At 42.6% G+C, this 17,701-nt stretch overlaps 2 protein-coding genes and 1 non-coding gene across 3 annotated transcripts in view; 2 read left to right on the top strand and 1 right to left on the bottom strand.

Annotated features, from left to right (window-relative positions):
* Positions 1 to 3,444: 3,444 nt before the first annotated feature.
* On the bottom strand, positions 3,445 to 11,570 carry LOC126407357 (uncharacterized). Its single transcript, XM_050072156.1, has 10 exons — positions 11,098 to 11,570; positions 10,913 to 10,975; positions 10,345 to 10,812; positions 8,536 to 8,719; positions 8,058 to 8,453; positions 7,663 to 7,904; positions 6,584 to 6,707; positions 6,212 to 6,286; positions 5,212 to 5,364; positions 3,445 to 3,829 (listed from the first exon to the last, which is right to left on the bottom strand). The coding sequence occupies exons 3-10, from the start codon at positions 10,446 to 10,448 to the stop codon at positions 3,626 to 3,628; spliced, it is 1,482 nt and encodes a 493-aa protein (XP_049928113.1). The 5' UTR covers positions 10,449 to 10,812; positions 10,913 to 10,975; positions 11,098 to 11,570; the 3' UTR covers positions 3,445 to 3,625.
* Positions 11,571 to 15,103: 3,533 nt separating this feature from the next.
* Positions 15,104 to 17,701, top strand: part of rpl27a (ribosomal protein L27a) — a 5,746-nt gene continuing 3,148 nt past the window's right edge. Inside the window, exons 1-4 of the mRNA XM_050074296.1 lie at positions 15,104 to 15,212; positions 15,897 to 15,960; positions 16,040 to 16,115; positions 17,346 to 17,520. Coding sequence (XP_049930253.1) covers positions 15,210 to 15,212; positions 15,897 to 15,960; positions 16,040 to 16,115; positions 17,346 to 17,520 — 318 coding nt within the window. The 5' untranslated portion in view covers positions 15,104 to 15,209. The remainder of the gene's footprint in view (positions 15,213 to 15,896; positions 15,961 to 16,039; positions 16,116 to 17,345; positions 17,521 to 17,701) is intronic.
* Positions 16,411 to 16,539, top strand: LOC126408694 (small nucleolar RNA SNORA3/SNORA45 family). The gene has a single exon (XR_007571929.1). It is a non-coding gene; the product is annotated as a small nucleolar RNA SNORA3/SNORA45 family (small nucleolar RNA).

Here is a 17,701-nt window from a genome sequence, read left to right as displayed (position 1 = left end):
GAGACACAGAGACACACACAGAGACACACTTGTCCATCTGAGTCTGACCTGAATACACCCGGCGGTGACACAAAGACACAAAACTCCAGCAGCGACAATAAAACAACACAGAAGATCTGAATCAAACTGTTGTTTCATATTTAAAGTGATTTATTGTCTCTGTCTTCATTTTGTCCTTCTGAGCAGGACTGAGAGACAAAACCACCGTCTGCAGACTGAGAGCAGAGACACAGCAGTTTACATCACTGTGTTTCATTTAGTGCCATATCAATAAAAGAACAAGCTGTGGTGCTTTAAAATCACTGTGATTTCAAATCTTTATATTTAATGAAAAAAAAAATCTAAAAGCTTCAAACTCTGAGATACGAGCTCGCCCCCTGGTGGACGAGTCAGGAACAGCAAACAACAAACCTAAAAGAATTCAGCTCAGAACTTTATTAGGAACATCAAGAACCTGAACAGCAATTAAAAATAACAAATAAATACAAACTACATTTGATTAAAGGGAGAAAGAGAAGAGGAGAAGACAGTCGGGATATTTGACGTCTGGGGATTCAAACAGTCAGAATCAGACGGGTCCACAGAGGTGAGAGTGATCGGCTGCCATCTTTAGTACAAACTGTCTCTCTGAATATTTCATCTTTTCTAACGATTAAAAAAAGAGCATTAATCTGGAGGTGGCAGGAGGAGGATCTGGAGGTGGCAGGAGGTGGATCTGGAGGTGGCAGGAGGAGGATCTGGAGGTAGCAGGAGGTGGATCTGGAGGTGGCAGGAGGAGGATCGGGAGGTGGCAGGAGGTGGATCTGGAGGTGGCAGGAGGTGGATCGGGAGGTGGCAGGAGGAGGATCGGGAGGTGGCAGGAGGTGGATCTGGAGGTGGCAGGAGGTGGATCGGGAGGTGGCAGGAGGAGGATCTGGAGGTGGCAGGAGGAGGATCTGGAGGTGGCAGGAGGTGGATCGGGAGGTGGCAGGAGGTGGATCGGGAGGTAGCAGGAGGTGGATCGGGAGGTAGCAGGAGGAGGATCGGGAGGTAGCAGGAGGTGGATCGGGAGGCGGCAGGAGGAGGATCAGGACTTTCCCAATGTAACCAAACACGCCTGCAGTGAATGAGTGAAACAAAGCAACAACATCACAGTGTTTCTCAGAGAGACTGATCAGTGTGAGCGTTGTTCACTTCAGAACTTTGACACCGACATAACGCACACTTCTGACAGCTGAAGTTTCTCTGCTGCCGCCAGGCCGTCGTTACGTTTCACCTGCTCATAAAACTAACTCAAAATCTTTTATTCCCTCTGTCCTTTAAAATTACTGTTAATATTTATTCTTTATCTCTTTTATCGATGATTGTCTATTAACTCATTTTATCATTTATACAGCAGATCCCTTTGATCACTGAACTCCTCTGTATATTGTTTATTTTATTTATTTTTTACTACACATGTATTTATGTGTCTCCATGTTACGGTGTGTTACAGTCTGTGTGCAAGTTGTTCAAACAAACTGCTCCTGATGTCCAGATTAATAAAGACGTCTGAGTCTGAACGTCTTCAGAGTCTCTGAAGGTTGAACTGGTGAATGAGATGTTGTCTAACAGCCTGTACTTTTTCTAACTGTGGGTTTTTCTTTGTGCTCGTTCTCACTCTGTTTGACTGATCGATGGACTTTTTCTTTTCATCAGTTATCAGATATTTTTGCTGAGTCCGTTACTCATATTTTTTGGGACATTTTTTGCCTTTAATGGACAGGACAGTTAAGTGTGAAAGGGGGAGAGAGGGGGGATGACATGCAGCAAAGGGCCACAGGCTGGACTCGAACCCGGGCCACTGCGGCAACAGCGTTGTACATGGGGTGCCTGCTCTACCACTAAGCCACAGACACCCCCGTTACTCATATTTTTAATTTGAGGAAGCTGACTTTGTTCTCTCTTTACTTAAAGGTGGAGACTCCTCAGAGATCAACAATCACCATCCGATTTTCAAACTTTAGGTTTTGGCTAAGGTCCTTGAATCTCAGGTAAATTTACAGTTAAAACTTTTTTTGTTTCTTTGATATAAATATTTTAAGTGATTTTCAGTCTGTTTTAGAGGTGGACACAGCACCATTACTGCTGCTGTGGCTGTGACAGATGATATTGTTGGACAGAAAACAGCGTCTTTGCTGGTGAATCTTTGAGACATTTGATCCAGCGGACCACAGATTTCTCCTGAACAAGCTAATGAACGCTGGTTTCTGTCTTCAGGCTGTTCACTGGCTCCAAAATTATTTCACAGATTGTTCTCAGTGTGTTAATGCAGGAGACCATAATTAAGAATTTCCTGAAATAACTAAAGGCGTCCCCCAGGGTTCCATCTTGGGACCTGTTATGTTTTCTATTTATAAATGCTTTGGTAAAAACATTCAAGCAAAAATACATTTATATGCAGACGACACTGTCGTTTACACACATGGTTCCTCTGTAATGCAAGCTGTATTTCAGAAAACAAAGTTTATGGTATTTTCAAAAGCTTGCTAACAGTTGCCTTTGATTTTAGCATTTTCACTTCTGACTGTAAATCCATTGAAAGACTGTCCTCATACATGTACATGGTTTATGGGTAAATTACAAGCATTCATTTCATGTACATATTGCTGCTCCAATCTGGAAGCTTAAAGTGAAGATTGGTTTTTATTTTCAAAATAAATTTTGTTTTACTTTAAGTGCTAAGAAAAAACTTGCACACATGCAACCTCCTTCATTGTATGTAGCCTTGAGTCAGTGCACCATGCGTCTCTACATTTTATTCTACAGTCCCTGAGTCATCACTGCGTTCTTCATGATTTGGTGGGTTGGACATCACTGACCACTCGCAGACAAAAGCACTGGTATATTTTTATCTATAAAGCAAAATCCGTCCGTCCGGCCGACTTCCGCTCCCATCTGTTTGTCAGCTCTGGTAGTTTCCAGCTCCAGGTGGTTGTTTTTCTTAATGAACCCCAGGTTTTAACAAATCTGAGGAAATCTTCATTCTGTTCGTCTGTGCACCATCGACAGCGAACAATCTCCAAAAAGCTCTAAAATTATAAACTCATATTCAGTTTCACATATAAATCATTAAATGATTCTTTTTAACAGTGACTGAAGGCAAAAACAAACTTGACCTTGTTAAAAAACAAATGTGTCCATGTGTAGATTATGAAAGTGTAAAACAAGTTTGTCTGAATGCACATATCACCACATATTATTCCTGCATCACACCTGCACTGTGACCCTGATTTAACCTCAGTTAATTTATACTAAAGCCACAAATTAACAAACGGACAGGAAGTTTCTAAAACTGCACTTTTTCAAACATGCGTTAGACAAACAAGAAAAAGTTTAATTCACATTTCACATTTTCAATTCACATCTTTAAGAAGATCAAAAATAATGTGAGAAATTAGCATTTGAAATTTTTTTATTCTAAAAAACTAAACAGCATCGATCCATTAAAAATAAGTTTCTACCTGAAATATGAAAAATGACTGAACCTGATGAGTTCCCCTGAACGTCCCTCTCTTCATACAAAACTCCTGTTTTCAGAATAAACTTTAAACTCTATTAAAAAGCTTTAAGGCATCAACATACAGAGCGTCTCTGCAGGTGTTAGTTACAGGTAATATTTTTTCCCTGTGAACACGAATCTCCTCTTCCTGTAGTTCTCCTTCCTCTTCCTGCTGAGCCAGCATAGGCGAGCCCTGTCCGTCCGGTCCTGGCTCGCCGACTGGAACGTCCGGTCGGGAAAAATCTCCTTCAGTTTGTCCAGAAAAAACACCTCCAGGCTCCGACCGGCCTGAGCCACCTCCGAGTCCGGCTGCACGGTGGAGAGGGACAGAAATATAAAATCACAAAGTTCAGAGGGTTTTTTTAGTTTAAATTCAGAGATAACTTCTGACACCAGACTGATCAGTCTCTTTATTCCACAGCCCTGTGTAGGTGGACAACAGAGCACTGCTGCTGCTGCTGCTGCTGCTGCTGCAGGAAGGAGTCCTAAAACCCAGAAATGAGTTAGCATGTTAGCATGTGTTAGCACTTCCTGTTCCCTTGTCTTGAAGTCGGTGTGTTTTTTGTTTGATGTCTGAAATAAGGTCTGTGGTTAACACAAGCTGAAGAGACCTTTTTAGTGCTATGACATAAAATACGTTTATATATTTATTTATTTAGAAGCTTTTATGTGTCTTAAAAAAGACAGTTGTTAACAAAGGCCACAAGTCGCCCTCACGGCCTCGTCGTGTTTCTACTCACACTCCTGCAAACTTTTCTGACTCAAACTTTACAACATGTAGATTCATCAGTTTATATTATTTTTTAATTGTAGTGAGGTTGGAAGCTGAGTGACATGACGTCAAAGTCATGTGACTGTGGCGTAGTTTAGTCTAACGTTAGCTGACGGTTGCATTTAGGCTTAAAAATAATCATGAAGTTAGTCTATGAAGATTTTCTTACTGAACAAAACCTGTAAGTATCATAAACGTTTGTTTGTCACAGAGTTTATTTTCTGCAATAATCAGGGTCGGACTGCATCTCTGCAGCTCTCTGTGAGGAGCGAGACAAAGATCAGACTGCTGATGTGGCGTTAATGAGCTTTGAGAGTTTTAAACTGCAGATGACGACTCCGTCTGATGTTGGTGATCCTCTGACGTCTCATCAGAGTCAAATTTTATTTTGTAGGTTTATTTATGTCCAAATATCTGAAATCTAGTGACATCTGCCTCAAAGCTTGTGAGACCTTAGACTTCTGTGCACTGGTTTAACTAACTTTAGGGATTTATTTAGCATGAGACCAAGATAAGGAGAAAACTTGGAAGAAAGCCTTAACCTGGACTTAAAAGAAAATCTTAACTTAAGGTTTTTGTGCAACCCATTGATTTTCACAGTGTCACAGTGAGCGTTAGCATTTAGCTCAGTAAGTATCAGTGTGTCTAAGATCGTCCTCACACAGCTGCTGCCGTGACTTGTTAGACGTCACCTGAGACCTCCTGTCAGACGGAAACTCCCTGTCTGTCCCTGACTGTCCGTCCCTGACTGATCGTCCATGTCCGTCCCTGACTGATCGTCCCTGTCCGTCCCTGACTGTCCGACATGATGAAACCAAAAAGTGTCCCAGTCCTCTGCCACATGTGGATCTGATCCCCACACAGCAGAAATAATTTAATTACACTCAGTAATTAAATTAAAACGGTGAAATCCACTCACGTAATTGAAGGTAGCGCAGTTTTTAAACATCAGCAGGACGTCATCGACAAACTGCTCGGCGGTGAAGTAGTGCAACGTGTTGCTCTTGTCCAGTTTCCTGCGGATCAGCGACAGGTCGATGGGCCTCTTGATGATCTGGTAGTAGTTTCTGGCCTGAATTCACAGAGGTTATTAGATCAGTGAGGGAGAGACTGTTTTCATTTCTTCATTTTGTTGTTGACAGAAAAGTGGAACATGTGACATGTCGAGGACGACACGTCTCAGACAGGTTGATTTAACCCTTTAAACACACTGTTTCACTTTGAGCCTCACGGGTTTAAATCAGGTCTTTGTTATTACTAAAACATTTTAATAAGTTCCTTTGGATTTACAGTAAAATGAAAAGATGTAGAAGATAAAAACAAAACATTTATCATGTACACGACTCTTTACATTCAGTTATTGATGAACATTGACTGTCCACCAAACATTTATATCATATTTATTTTATATTTTATACATGTGGCACCAGAAGAAGACGTTGGCATCATTTCTGCAAATCACAGATACATTTACACATTTCATATGAATCATATCAGTGTTTCTAAAGTGAGGCAGTATCTGAGCTGACTGTGTCATCGGCAGGTGGAGGGGATGGTGGACAGTGAGACACCTGAGAGACGCCTGCCGAGCTGCAGACACTGTTCAACACCAACTAACTACGTAGTCAGCTGTTTTTATTGAGTCATCACTGCGCCTCCGGGCGGCAGTGAAGGCACCAAACGTTGTTATGTTGTTGCAGCCTGTCACTGTGTTTCCAGCAGGGACAGGGCCACGAAAAATTGTTTGTTTTTTATCGAGACATCGTCACGTTTCATGCTGGGATAGTGGCGCGAAAAGTAGATGTGTTCCTAAGAGACGTGTAATTATCATGACAAATGATTCTTTCAGCTTTGCTCTGATGAATGTTTTTCAGCTGTGTCAGTGTGACATGTCTTTAATGTGAATCTGTTGGACTGACCAGGACGCTGACGGGTTCATGGAACGGAGCGCTGAGGGTGTGACAGTACAGCAGAAGGGTCAGCTTCTCACACCTCTGTACAGGAAACAGACAGACAGACAGACACACAGATACACAGACAGACACACAGACAGACACACAGACAGACAGACACATAGTCACTGAAAACCATCACTTCACTCTCAGAGACAGAATAAATTAAAATAATTTTACTGCTTCATGATCAAACTTTGAATTATTGATACCTGTCGTTACACTGAGTGAGTTTATGACTGTTTTCCCACAAACTGATTTTCTTCTTCTCTTTATGTTGAATTAAAATAAAGAAGTGAACATTAAACATGTGACGGAGGTCAGACAGCGTCAGCTCACCCTCTGGTCCTGATTGGACAGCGTGTACGGAGCTTTGACTCCTCCACAGGACGGTTTGTTCTCACAGTCGTACGTCTCCACAGGCTCCTGATCACTTCTGCACAGCGTACACGCCCAGTCACCTCTGCACGACACACAGCACCTCCGTCACATTAAATATATATCTTTACACAGAGAGATGCATCTGGAACATGCTCTGTATTCTTTAATGAGGATGTTATTTTATCTCCACTGAACTCTGCTGTTCCAAAACACAGTGAAATCTCACAGAGGAGCCACATGCTGCGTTTGAGGGACATACTCCTTATTTAACGTGAACTCAGTTTGTAGTTTTGTTCCTGTAAACAACACCGTGAATATGACACCATGTCCCCAAACACACACACAGTCACAACTGTCCCCAAAAGACTTGTTGAAAATGATAAATAAATATAACAGCAACTTTATCTTTGTGTGTTTTATTGACACACACAAACCACTGGGTCAACACAACACCAGTACCCACACTGTAGCTGCTGCTGCTGTGGGAGTGTGAGCTCTACGCCACAGACAGTTGGTGAGGGCAGCAAAACACACAGTGACAGGGCTAACTGTTAGCATGACGCTGCTAACATTACCCAACAGTGATTAAAGGGTTAAACAACAGAGTTGAGGCATTGAGGTTTCTGTGTGAGTTTGTAAGCACCATTTAACGGCTCAGTGTGAGTGTGAGCCGCTGCTGCTGTGTTAGCTCAGGCTAAACAGGCAGACATTGAACTGACGCTCCAAGTCCAGAGACAGAAAGTGGAGCTGCAGGTACTGTTTGACTACAGAGGGTTCAATTTAAGTCAGTTAATGTCTTCAAGCCTCCAAAAACTGCTCACTACTCAGACGTGGTCACAAGTGCTGCAGAAAGAGTTTGGATCCACTGTCGTGAGTCTCAGTGAGGACACTGACTGTGTGCAGCTGATGAAGGTGAGGTATGATGAGTGTGTCTGTGCAGCACTTACAGAGGGAAGCTGATGAAGGTGAGGTATGATGAGTGTGTCTGGGAAGCTGATGAAGGTGAGGTATGATGAGTGTGTCTGTGCAGCACTTACAGAGGGAAGCTGATGAGCGGAGGAATGTGACAGGACAGGTGGTAAACTTTAGGACAGCGGTCGCAGCAGAGCAGATCTCCTCCGTTCAGACAAACAGCACAGAAATCTTCACTCTCCATCTCCTCAGTCCCTGATCCAGGACCAGGCCTCTGCAGGGACGACGACTCCTCTACCTCCTCCTCCTCTACCTCCTCCTCTTCCTCTACCTCCTGCTTGACCTGAGAGCTGTAGAGATCAGGTTTCTGATCTTCACCATCGTCCATCTGAACTACTTCACATTTGGTTTCATCCTCCAGCTCCTCAGTCTCTGATCCAGGTCCAGGCCTCTGCAGGGACTCCCCCTCCTCCTCCTCCTCCTCCTCCTCCTCCTCCTCCTCTTCTGCCTCCTCTTCTACCTCCTGCTTGACCTGAGAACTGTAGAGATCAGGTTTCTGATCTTCACCATCGTCCATTTGAACCACTTCACATTTCATCTCATCCTCCAGCTGCAGAGGTGGATCTGCCTGGTCTGCGTCTGGTTCTGGATCCAGCTGGATCACCATGGTCTGTTCAGGATCTGGATCCAGATAAAAAGTCTCAGTTTTCCCATCAGGGTCCCACTCGTCAGAGTCAAACAGGATGTAGGTCTGATCTGGATTCGAGTCGCAGTCGAAGCCTGAGTCCTGCTCTGGTTCTTCAGAGGGCGAGCTGTCAGGACAGATCGGTTCGGTCCACGAGGTCAAGGTGAGCTCTGATTGGCTGAGATCAGACTGAGGTGATGAAGTGTTGTCCTCGTGGTGACTGAATCCGTTCTGCAGACAGAGAGGAAGGTGATGATGAAGATGAGCACATGTTAAAGGTGAAAGTTAAACGTGCAGACGTTCATCTCTGTACCTGCTGAGGTCGATCCAAACAGGAAGTGAGGTCATGGAGTTTGTCTCGTGTTTGACATGGCAGTCTCACCAGAGAGACCACAGGCTGCAGACATGATAACCACACAGACCGAAGGTTCAGACGCTCCAGGGTCACCACAGGTATGAAGGAGTTACCCAGAATCCTCTGGGCCTCCGGGTGAATCCTGGGGAATAAATGATGGTTTGATCAGAGGAGAAATATTTTATATCTCTTTATTTTATTTTATTTTATTTTATTAATGTATTCTTTCTTCTCAGAGCTGGAGTTTAGCAGTGATTAGCTTAGCTTAGCATTAAGACTGGAAACAGGAAACAGCGAGCCTGACTCTCGCTAAAGTTTGAAATAAAAACCCACCAACACCTCTAACGCTCGCTGATCAACCTGTCACTTCCTGTTTGATGAATCAAAACAATAATTCAGAACCAATCATTCATGGTTTTAAGAGGAGTCACATGCTGTCACTGCACAGCAGCCTGACACAGCTGCACTTGGAGCCCAAACATATTTTATTACATTGGGTGTCTGCACATAAACATCATGCAGAAATTACAGTGAAGTCTAAATGATACTTTCTACCTGTCCTGTATCTCCCCATATAACTTGTTAGAGAGTGGTGAGGTCTGTCTGTTCAAATAGTAGAAGAACAAAGGAAAATTTAGGCTTCAGATACATGTTGAATACATCATGTATCACTGTGGAGATATCAGTGTCAAAAGCCAAGAAAACTGTCTTGTCCTTAGACTTTAGGCTGTAGGTTTCAAGGAGTTTAACATCAGCAGGCTGTAAGCTGTGGGTGGATGATGTCAACATTTGATTGGCTGATGCTCCCCTGTGATTGGTCAGTTTGCATTAGAGGACAGGACTTAGCAAAGGCTTAATTAACATATCAAAATCAGAGGTGCCTGTAGAGTCTACAGCCAAGAAACCTGTCACTGCAAACTGTCGCCCAGCTAACTGTCTCCAGTTTATATTGAAAAGGGGTGAATGTGTTGGGTGGTGGTTGGAGAGGTCAAATCACTGTTATGTGGAGAGTCTGGTCAGAACTCTGGGTTTGCTTTTACAGACAGGTCCTCCAATAATCAGACGTTACTGCAGAGACGAGTTCCTTTATCTTACTCTGAGTGGGATGATGGGACTTCTAAGCTGAAGTGGTTTCACTTCTCATGTACCAAGTCCAGTTCAGACCAAAGATTGATGATGAGACGAGTTGAGACAAACAACTACTGTCAATGCTCTGTTCTGGAACGCTGTAAAAAGCTGCTGGTTGACAGGAAGTGACCACCATGAGACGGTGCATCATCTCTAGTCAACAACTCTCTGTGCTTCTGATCTGTAACGTTGACAGGAAGTGACCACCATGAGACGGCGTATCATCTCTAGTCGACAACTCTCTGTGCTTCGTTCTGATTTGCAGCTTTTCAGACTTATTTTGTGGCTGAATATAATTTGTAGCTTCCTAAAATCTGATGAGGACAGTGATAGTGAGATACTGGCTACAGCTGCATTTGTTGTAGTGATGAAGGTGACATGCTTTAAAACCAGCCGCCGGCCATTTGACCAGCTGAGTGTCAGGTGACACCATCAGCCAGCCTGAGTCGAGCTCAGACCGCTGACACTTTTCTCTGTGATGCTGTCAAAACAGTTTCGTCTCGTCATGAATCTTTGGTCTGAACTGGACTTGAAAAGGCATATTTTTTTCTTTTTCCCAAATGTTGTGTTCTCAGGTGAACGTGTTCTCAGGTGAACGTGTTCTCAGGTGAACGTGTTCTCAGTGTTCCTTATTCTTACCTGATTCTCTTCAGTAAAGCTGTCACGTCTCTTCCAGGCTGATGTTTCTCAGGTGAAGGCGGAGCTGCTCTGGTGTCTCTGTTGCAGGACTGATCTGACTCCATCTCACTGAATCCAGACCTGCAGACCTGTTTAAAACAAGACAGAGATTTAGAGTCATTCTCATCAGACAGGAAGTTGAAGCTGCTCTCTTCCTGAACCCAGTAAACTTCCTTCAGCTGCTGTGAAAACCTTCTGCTCCATCGTTACTCTGTCGCTCTGTGTGTGTCTGTATTACGTGTTGTGTCGGGAGCCTCGGCTCCTCTGCTGTGGTTTCTGGATTTGAACCAGTCTCTGATGACACAGCCTCCAGAGCCAGCTGTACTCTACACCTGGTTACCCTGGGCAACAGGGTGGCCCGCCTCTGGGGGAAGTTGCCATGACGTCTGTGGGGTAGGTGTGCCATCTCTCTCCGGGAGGATCAAACCTCTGGGGATGAAAAAACAGAGGAGAAAACAGAAGAAGCTGCTGGTTTGAAATCTCCTGTGAGCTCAATGTTTGACGGCAAAATACCAGAATCAAAACAAACAGGAAGACGAAGCAGAGGAGACGCGTCAGGACGAATGAACTGCTCAGGTCTACGAGGACGACTCTACAGGTGAATGAAGGATGACAGAAGGTACAGAACAGAGACACTGAGTCCATAACGATGATCAACACAACATGAACAAGATACAGGACTCAGGTTAAAGCTGCATTAAAACTGAATCTTACCTGAGTGTGATGTCAGCAGGTAAAAACCAAGATGTCTGCTGCAGAGAGCAGAGAGGTGAGTGTGAGCAGAGGACGAGAGGGACGGCGCCGTGGTCCAGTATCTGGGGGACAGGGACGACGTGATTGGTGGAGAGCTGATTCTCGTGATGTTTCAGATCTGCACAGCAAGTGTTTCCTTTAACGCCTGGACTGATCATGTGACGCACCGAGGGATTACACGCTGAAAGCATGGAGGACAAACTGCAGCCATGAAGCATCAGACCCTGAAGTCCGTCCGTCAGTGACCTGGTGGACGGTGTGATGGAGCTGAGTCCACATGAGGAAGTTTATCGTTCCTTCAGTTTGACGGACAAACAGTTTGTTTGTTTTTACTCACAGTGTTTCTGACCAATGAGGATGCAGGCTGCAGGCTGTGAAACTGACTCAAGATTTGAATAACAGACCAACTGCATGTAAATGAGCCTTAACTCTGTGTGATGTGGCGTGACCTGATAAACACACTATGCTTTCAACACTTGTGTCTATTTTCATAACTGCCTGGTCACATTATTAACTGAGCCTCGCTGAGCTCCAGGAGACTGACACACCCTTACATCGTCTGCTACAGAGGTGAGGGACGTGTTCAGGGGCCGGCTGCACAAAACACCTTAAGGGTTTCCTTAAAGTTCTAATTAAGGTTTCCTCATAATAAAATCAGTTGCACGAAACACACTTAAGTCTTCTCCCTAAGGTTTCCTTGGTTTTCTCTTTGTCTTGGTCTTGTCCCTCGACTGCTACACAAAAGCCCTTAGCAGCCAAAGGTAAGGTAAAACAACCTTAACATCCCTCTGACTCAGTCTTAACTGCGACATGAGTTTATGGTGATACATAAACGAACACATCCTGATCAGAGCGTTCTCAGACCATGAGAACCTGTTTTCTGTATTTTGTAGTTTGTTCGTGTTCCTCCTGAAGTTTCATCTTTCCTCCTCTGACCAGTCTGGTTTATTCTCTTCTTTGCTTCTGACAATTTTCCACTCTCTAACATATGAGACGACTCTGTGAGACGATAACAGGCGTCACAAGAGTCCAAGCAAACAAACAGTCTCCATGGAAACTGTTTATGTTTATGTTTATGTTTATTTTAAGGATCCCCATTAGCTGAATGCCTTGGCAATCAGCTAGTCTTCCTGGGGTCCACACCTTACATACAATATATTACACTACATTACATATAAAACATACAATTTCATCACTTTGCATTATAAAATACAAAGCTTATGTTTATATTAAAGTTAAACAGAAAAAAAGAAAATGAAGAAAAAAAAAAGGAATTACATTCAGTCATTTCTGTTGCCTCTGTAACGTCTCCTTCAACTCAGTCATTGAGGAAACCTGCTCTCACCCTGGTCACCACCTGTTCGACCCCCCCGCCCTCAGGCAGACGCTACAGGTCACTGAAACTCCGTTTGTTTCCTGAGGCCAGTCACACTCCTGGTGCACATACACTATGGTCACTACATCCTCCTGAGACTCTGTGGCCTCGTGTGATGACGTCACATTTTGGGTTTCCTGCAGCTCATCACTCAGACCTGTTGTCCTCCATCATGGACACTTTGTGGTGCCACCTAGTGGCAGTAAGAGCACATTACACTAATTCATGTAAAAACAAGATGGCTGCCATCTCTGCCAAGTCAGTCTGCAGCTGATCCTGAGACAGGAGGAAGAAACCTGATCACAGTTTATGCTTCAAACTTGCTTATTTATGATTAATAATGTTGGTAGTTTCATATGACGACAAATTTAACAAAGTTTAGCAACAGGAACAAGATGAGAGACTCTTTGAAAGACATTGGGACTTTATTATGGTCTCGTTTGAGGACGATGGTTTTTACACTAATCAGGTCAAGTCATACAAAAACAAAATTTCGGGTCTCAGGAGGATTTTACGTCTACATGGTGATAACTAGCGGGACTTGTGTAATAACTCCTGTGGACTGGCTGATGCACTCTGATAGTTTGTTATATTCTGTGCTGTGTGTTTAACGTTTTAATGTTGTATGTAATGTGTCTTTTTCTAACTCTTATGCACCAGCCAGAAGCAGCACTCCTAATTTCATTGTTACCTGCACAATACAACAACATTAAAGGCTTTCTCATCTGATTCTAACACCACACTGTGCAACAGGTGGAAAAGTCCTGCATGGTTAAAGTTACTTAAAGATAAACTCTGCAGCAGTGTTACAGCAGCGACCCCTGTCAGTCACCTCTGTGACTCACTCTCAGTGTGTGGTGTGTTTGTCTGCAGAGACTCAGACTCTGACAGTTTCATAACTGTGTGAAAAAGTTTTGTATGCTTGCATTCTAATCCGTGAATTTGTAAAAAATATTTGAACAAATGCATTTTATTTGTGAATGTGTAGCCTACAGAGATCCGTAGCTGTGCATGACATTTTGTTAACAAATTAAAAAGATTTGCACAATTCTGAAAATATTTTGCAGTTGTGAATCAACTTTTTACAGTCACAATTTTTTTTTACAGTTATGCATCAAATTTTCACAGGTACAAAACTATGGAATAAAATGTATTCCATGTATTTTCATCCCTCTTTCTTTAACGATGTAGAAGTCATGAATCTGTTATTAGGGGCAGTAAAAAATAAATGTTTTCAACAAAGACATTAATTTAAAAATCATCTGAATGATGCAGATGTTACACAGAGGTGAAAGAAGTACTCTGATCATTTGTTTAAATAAAGTAGCAGCACCACACTGTACTCTGTGTGTAGGCCTACTCTGTGTACTGTGTACTGTGTACTCTGAGTACTTGGTCTACTCTGTGTACTCTGAGTACTTGGTCTACTCTCTGAGTACTTGGTCTACTCTGTGTACTCTGAGTACTTGGTCTACTCTGTGTACTCTGAGTACTTAGACTCTGTAATAACAAGTTCTGCACTCAAAACTTCACTGAAGTAAAAATCACAAAACAGCATGAAGGCACATACCAAAGTAGGCCTACCACAAGTACCAAAAGTATAATTACTCATTACATAGGATCCATCATTTCAGAGTCATTTATATCTGCAGTGTGAAGGAGTAACTAGTTACATGTAACAGAATTACATAAATAAATTATAAAACAAATTAATTAAACTACAGTTACCAGTCAGAGTGCTGGTGATTACAGAGGGCTTACATATGAATATTTTATTTCAGTATAAAGTACAGTGCATTTTCATCAGATATTTTCATCAAATAAAATCAGACTTTATTCATACAGCACATTTCATACAATCATGGAGCCCAAAGTGTTTTACAGAGCAGAATTAAAACAGCACAGAAATAATCACAAGTAAAGAAGCAGACATTACAACAATAAAATATCTAAAAGAAATTAAAAAAAAAAACAAATAAACACGAGGTGGAAAAAGAGATTTATATTAATATTAATTGTTTCTAATTTTAGTAATATTTATATAATATTTTATAATTACATTTTTAGGACTTTTTAGCTTTATTGCCATTTAAAACAAAGTAATTAAAATACTTACATTACTCATTACATTTTTAACAGAGTACCCTATTACATTTCAAAACAAACCTTCTCATGATTATTGTTTTATAATTACTGATGAATGTTTTTTATCACTGATGTGCAGCAGGTGAAGGTGGAGCTAATTACATCTACTTTATGAACAGGCAGGTATCTTAGTCCATAAATTACTATGATAATAATATTATTTTAATTGAAGCCTATATTCAGTACGGAGAATGTGACTCAGTTAAACTTTATGATAAATGAAAACGTCAATATTTGTTCCCAATGTGTAAAAGTAGTAAAAGAATAAACAAAAACTCAAATGAAGCAAAAACCTCAAAGTTGTACTTAGGTAAAGCACTTGAGTAAATGTACTTAGTTACTTTGCACCACTGAGTAAATGTACTTAGTTACTTTCCACCACTGAGTAAATGTACTTAGACCCCTCCGCTGCTGCAGGCGGCTGTATTGTGAATGTAATTCATCCACCGCTGGGCGGCGCTGTGACTTTCTCCGCACTGAGTTAACGCCACCCAAATCTCGCACAAAACCGCGAGGTTTCCAAATCCCGTTCCTCTTTCAACTAGCCTCCAAGATGGTAGGTGCTGTGATGAAACCCTGTGCTCTGAGATGTTGTTAAATCTGTGTCCATCCTTGTTTATTGTGACAGTAAACCATCATCTGATGTCGGCTAACAGAACATCAAACTCCTGACGTCACTGACCGGAGGATTTTAACCGTAATGTGTTAATATAACGTGAGTTAGAGATCGGTTAACTGTGACGGAGCTGTGCACGGCCCTCCGCTGGGGCCGCCAGCTAACACACTTTGCTCTGAGGTTTGAACAGCGGGCATTAAACCTGTGAACAGTCTGTGTGAATGTGACCGCGGTGGTCCCGGTGTTAATATATTAACGTTATCGGGAACACCGTGCTAACTGTCCGGTTATCTGTGAGCTGCCGGTAAACGGAGCCGCGTTAGCATTAGCTTCACTGGATGCTACACGGCATGAGAGCAGACAGTCAGTGAGCGGCAGGGTGAAGGTGTTAGCGTTATATGTTACCGTGTGACCATCAGTGTGAGTGAGTGAGTGTGTGACATGTGGTCAAAGTTTACAGGCTGCAGAAACTGTTGATTCACTCAAACACCGTCAGGTTATTTAGCTACTTCAGCATCTCCGCTAGTGTTAGCTCTGCATGCTGTGATGGGACCATGATGATGATGATGATGAAGATGGTGATTGTTAGGTTTTCTAATCGGTATCTAATATCTACACTGACAGCCTACCAAGAAGACCAAGACCAGGAAGCTCCGAGGACACGTCAGTCACGGACATGGTCGCATTGGTGAGTGTTGACCTGTTGTGATGGTGTTCTCTGTGGTTCAGTCACACCTGGGTAACTCTAACATGTCCTCTGCTCACAGGTAAACACAGGAAGCATCCTGGAGGTCGTGGTAATGCTGGTGGTATGCATCACCACAGAATCAACTTCGATAAATAGTAAGTGCTGCATGACACGGTGACGTGTTGGAGCCGAGGTAGAGGTTCAGACAGCGACCTGTTGGACGTGTGCAGAGAAATATCACTGTGAGGAAGATGTTACTGCTGACAGATGGTCTGAAGAGGTCTGGTGAAGGTTCAGCTACATAGTTTAGGAACATGAGCCTATGAACTGAACCTTTATTACATATGTAAACTGTAGATTCATCAGTCAGCTGTAACTTCTGTCATTAGAGTGACACGATGCACAGATGTGTTTGAACCTGTTCAGTCAGCTGTTGAGATGAATGTTGTTCCAGAGACTAGAGTCTCATCTTGACATGACTCGTTGTCTTGGTGTGCTAGAGTCCTCTCAGAGTGAAGACTGGTCCTATTCACCGACTGGCTCTGTGTAGACCAGTCAGCCACATGGACAGTTACACACAGTTACACACTGTTAACACACTGATACACCACGACCTCACTGATGCAGAGGCTGTAACAGTGTGAGATTTTCACAGTATGCTAACCGTCTCAAACTATCACGATGTCATCACAGTAACAGAAGGTTTTTGCTGGTTGAACAAACGTTTTGTGATAAATGAAACTTGAAACAGTTTTGTTAATGGTTTGTGTAAAGTCTCTCATTTTAGAGAACAACTCAAATAAAGGAGAGATTTTCTGTCCAATTACATTTTTTGCCCCAGTATCATAGATGAGTAAATGAACATGGAGTTATTACTGTCAACTTTAATATCAGTGTGCCTTGTAACTGGTTTACTGTTGTAACTCTGACTAAGTCAGTGGTCACATCAAATTGTCATTGTTTTTAGAAACACGATGCACACTATGGGAAGTGATGTGTTTAGACGTGTATTGACATTTTAAACAGTTCTGTCACCTAAACACAGATATTAGAATTAATCTTGTGTTTGCACATTAATGCAGAATGTTTTCAGTGTGATCTTGCAGCTTATGTTTCACAAAATTTTAAGTGGTCGTTCAAAAAGATAAATGATTTCTTTGGTTTTTAAAAGAAGGGTTTGCTTTGAATAAGCTCAGCACATGAATCTGACGACTCGTGTTCATATTGTCTGATGTGCAGAGCATCACGGCGCCTCAGAATAATTTATCACTCTCCACAGTACCAACAGACACAAAGCTGCCAAACACAGCCAGTGATTTTCTTTATCTGATGTCTCAGAGTCGGTGTAGATCAACAGTTGACCTTTTCTCTCTGTGTGTCCTCAGCCATCCGGGGTACTTCGGTAAGGTGGGTATGAGACATTACCACCTGAAGAGAAACACGACCCACTGCCCCACCATCAACCTGGACAAGCTGTGGACGCTGGTGAGCGAGCAGACCAGGCTCAACTACGGCAAGAAGCCCGACGGACCCGCACCCATCATTGATGCTGTGCGCGCTGTGAGTATCCACCAACAGTTTGATCATCAACAATATGTTCAGTTTTCATCTGTTAGAACAGTGGCTACGGTAACATGATGGCTTCTCATTCAGAATGAAATAAATCTGAATGAAATCATTCTGAATTAAAGTCTTTCCAGGTAGTTTACACGAGAAATATTCATTCCGAATGAGGGTTTAC

This window comes from Epinephelus moara, chromosome 20, assembly GCF_006386435.1.
Source record: "Epinephelus moara isolate mb chromosome 20, YSFRI_EMoa_1.0, whole genome shotgun sequence".
NCBI lineage: Eukaryota > Metazoa > Chordata > Actinopteri > Perciformes > Serranidae > Epinephelus > Epinephelus moara.
This window is presented reverse-complemented; position numbering and strand designations above follow the sequence as displayed.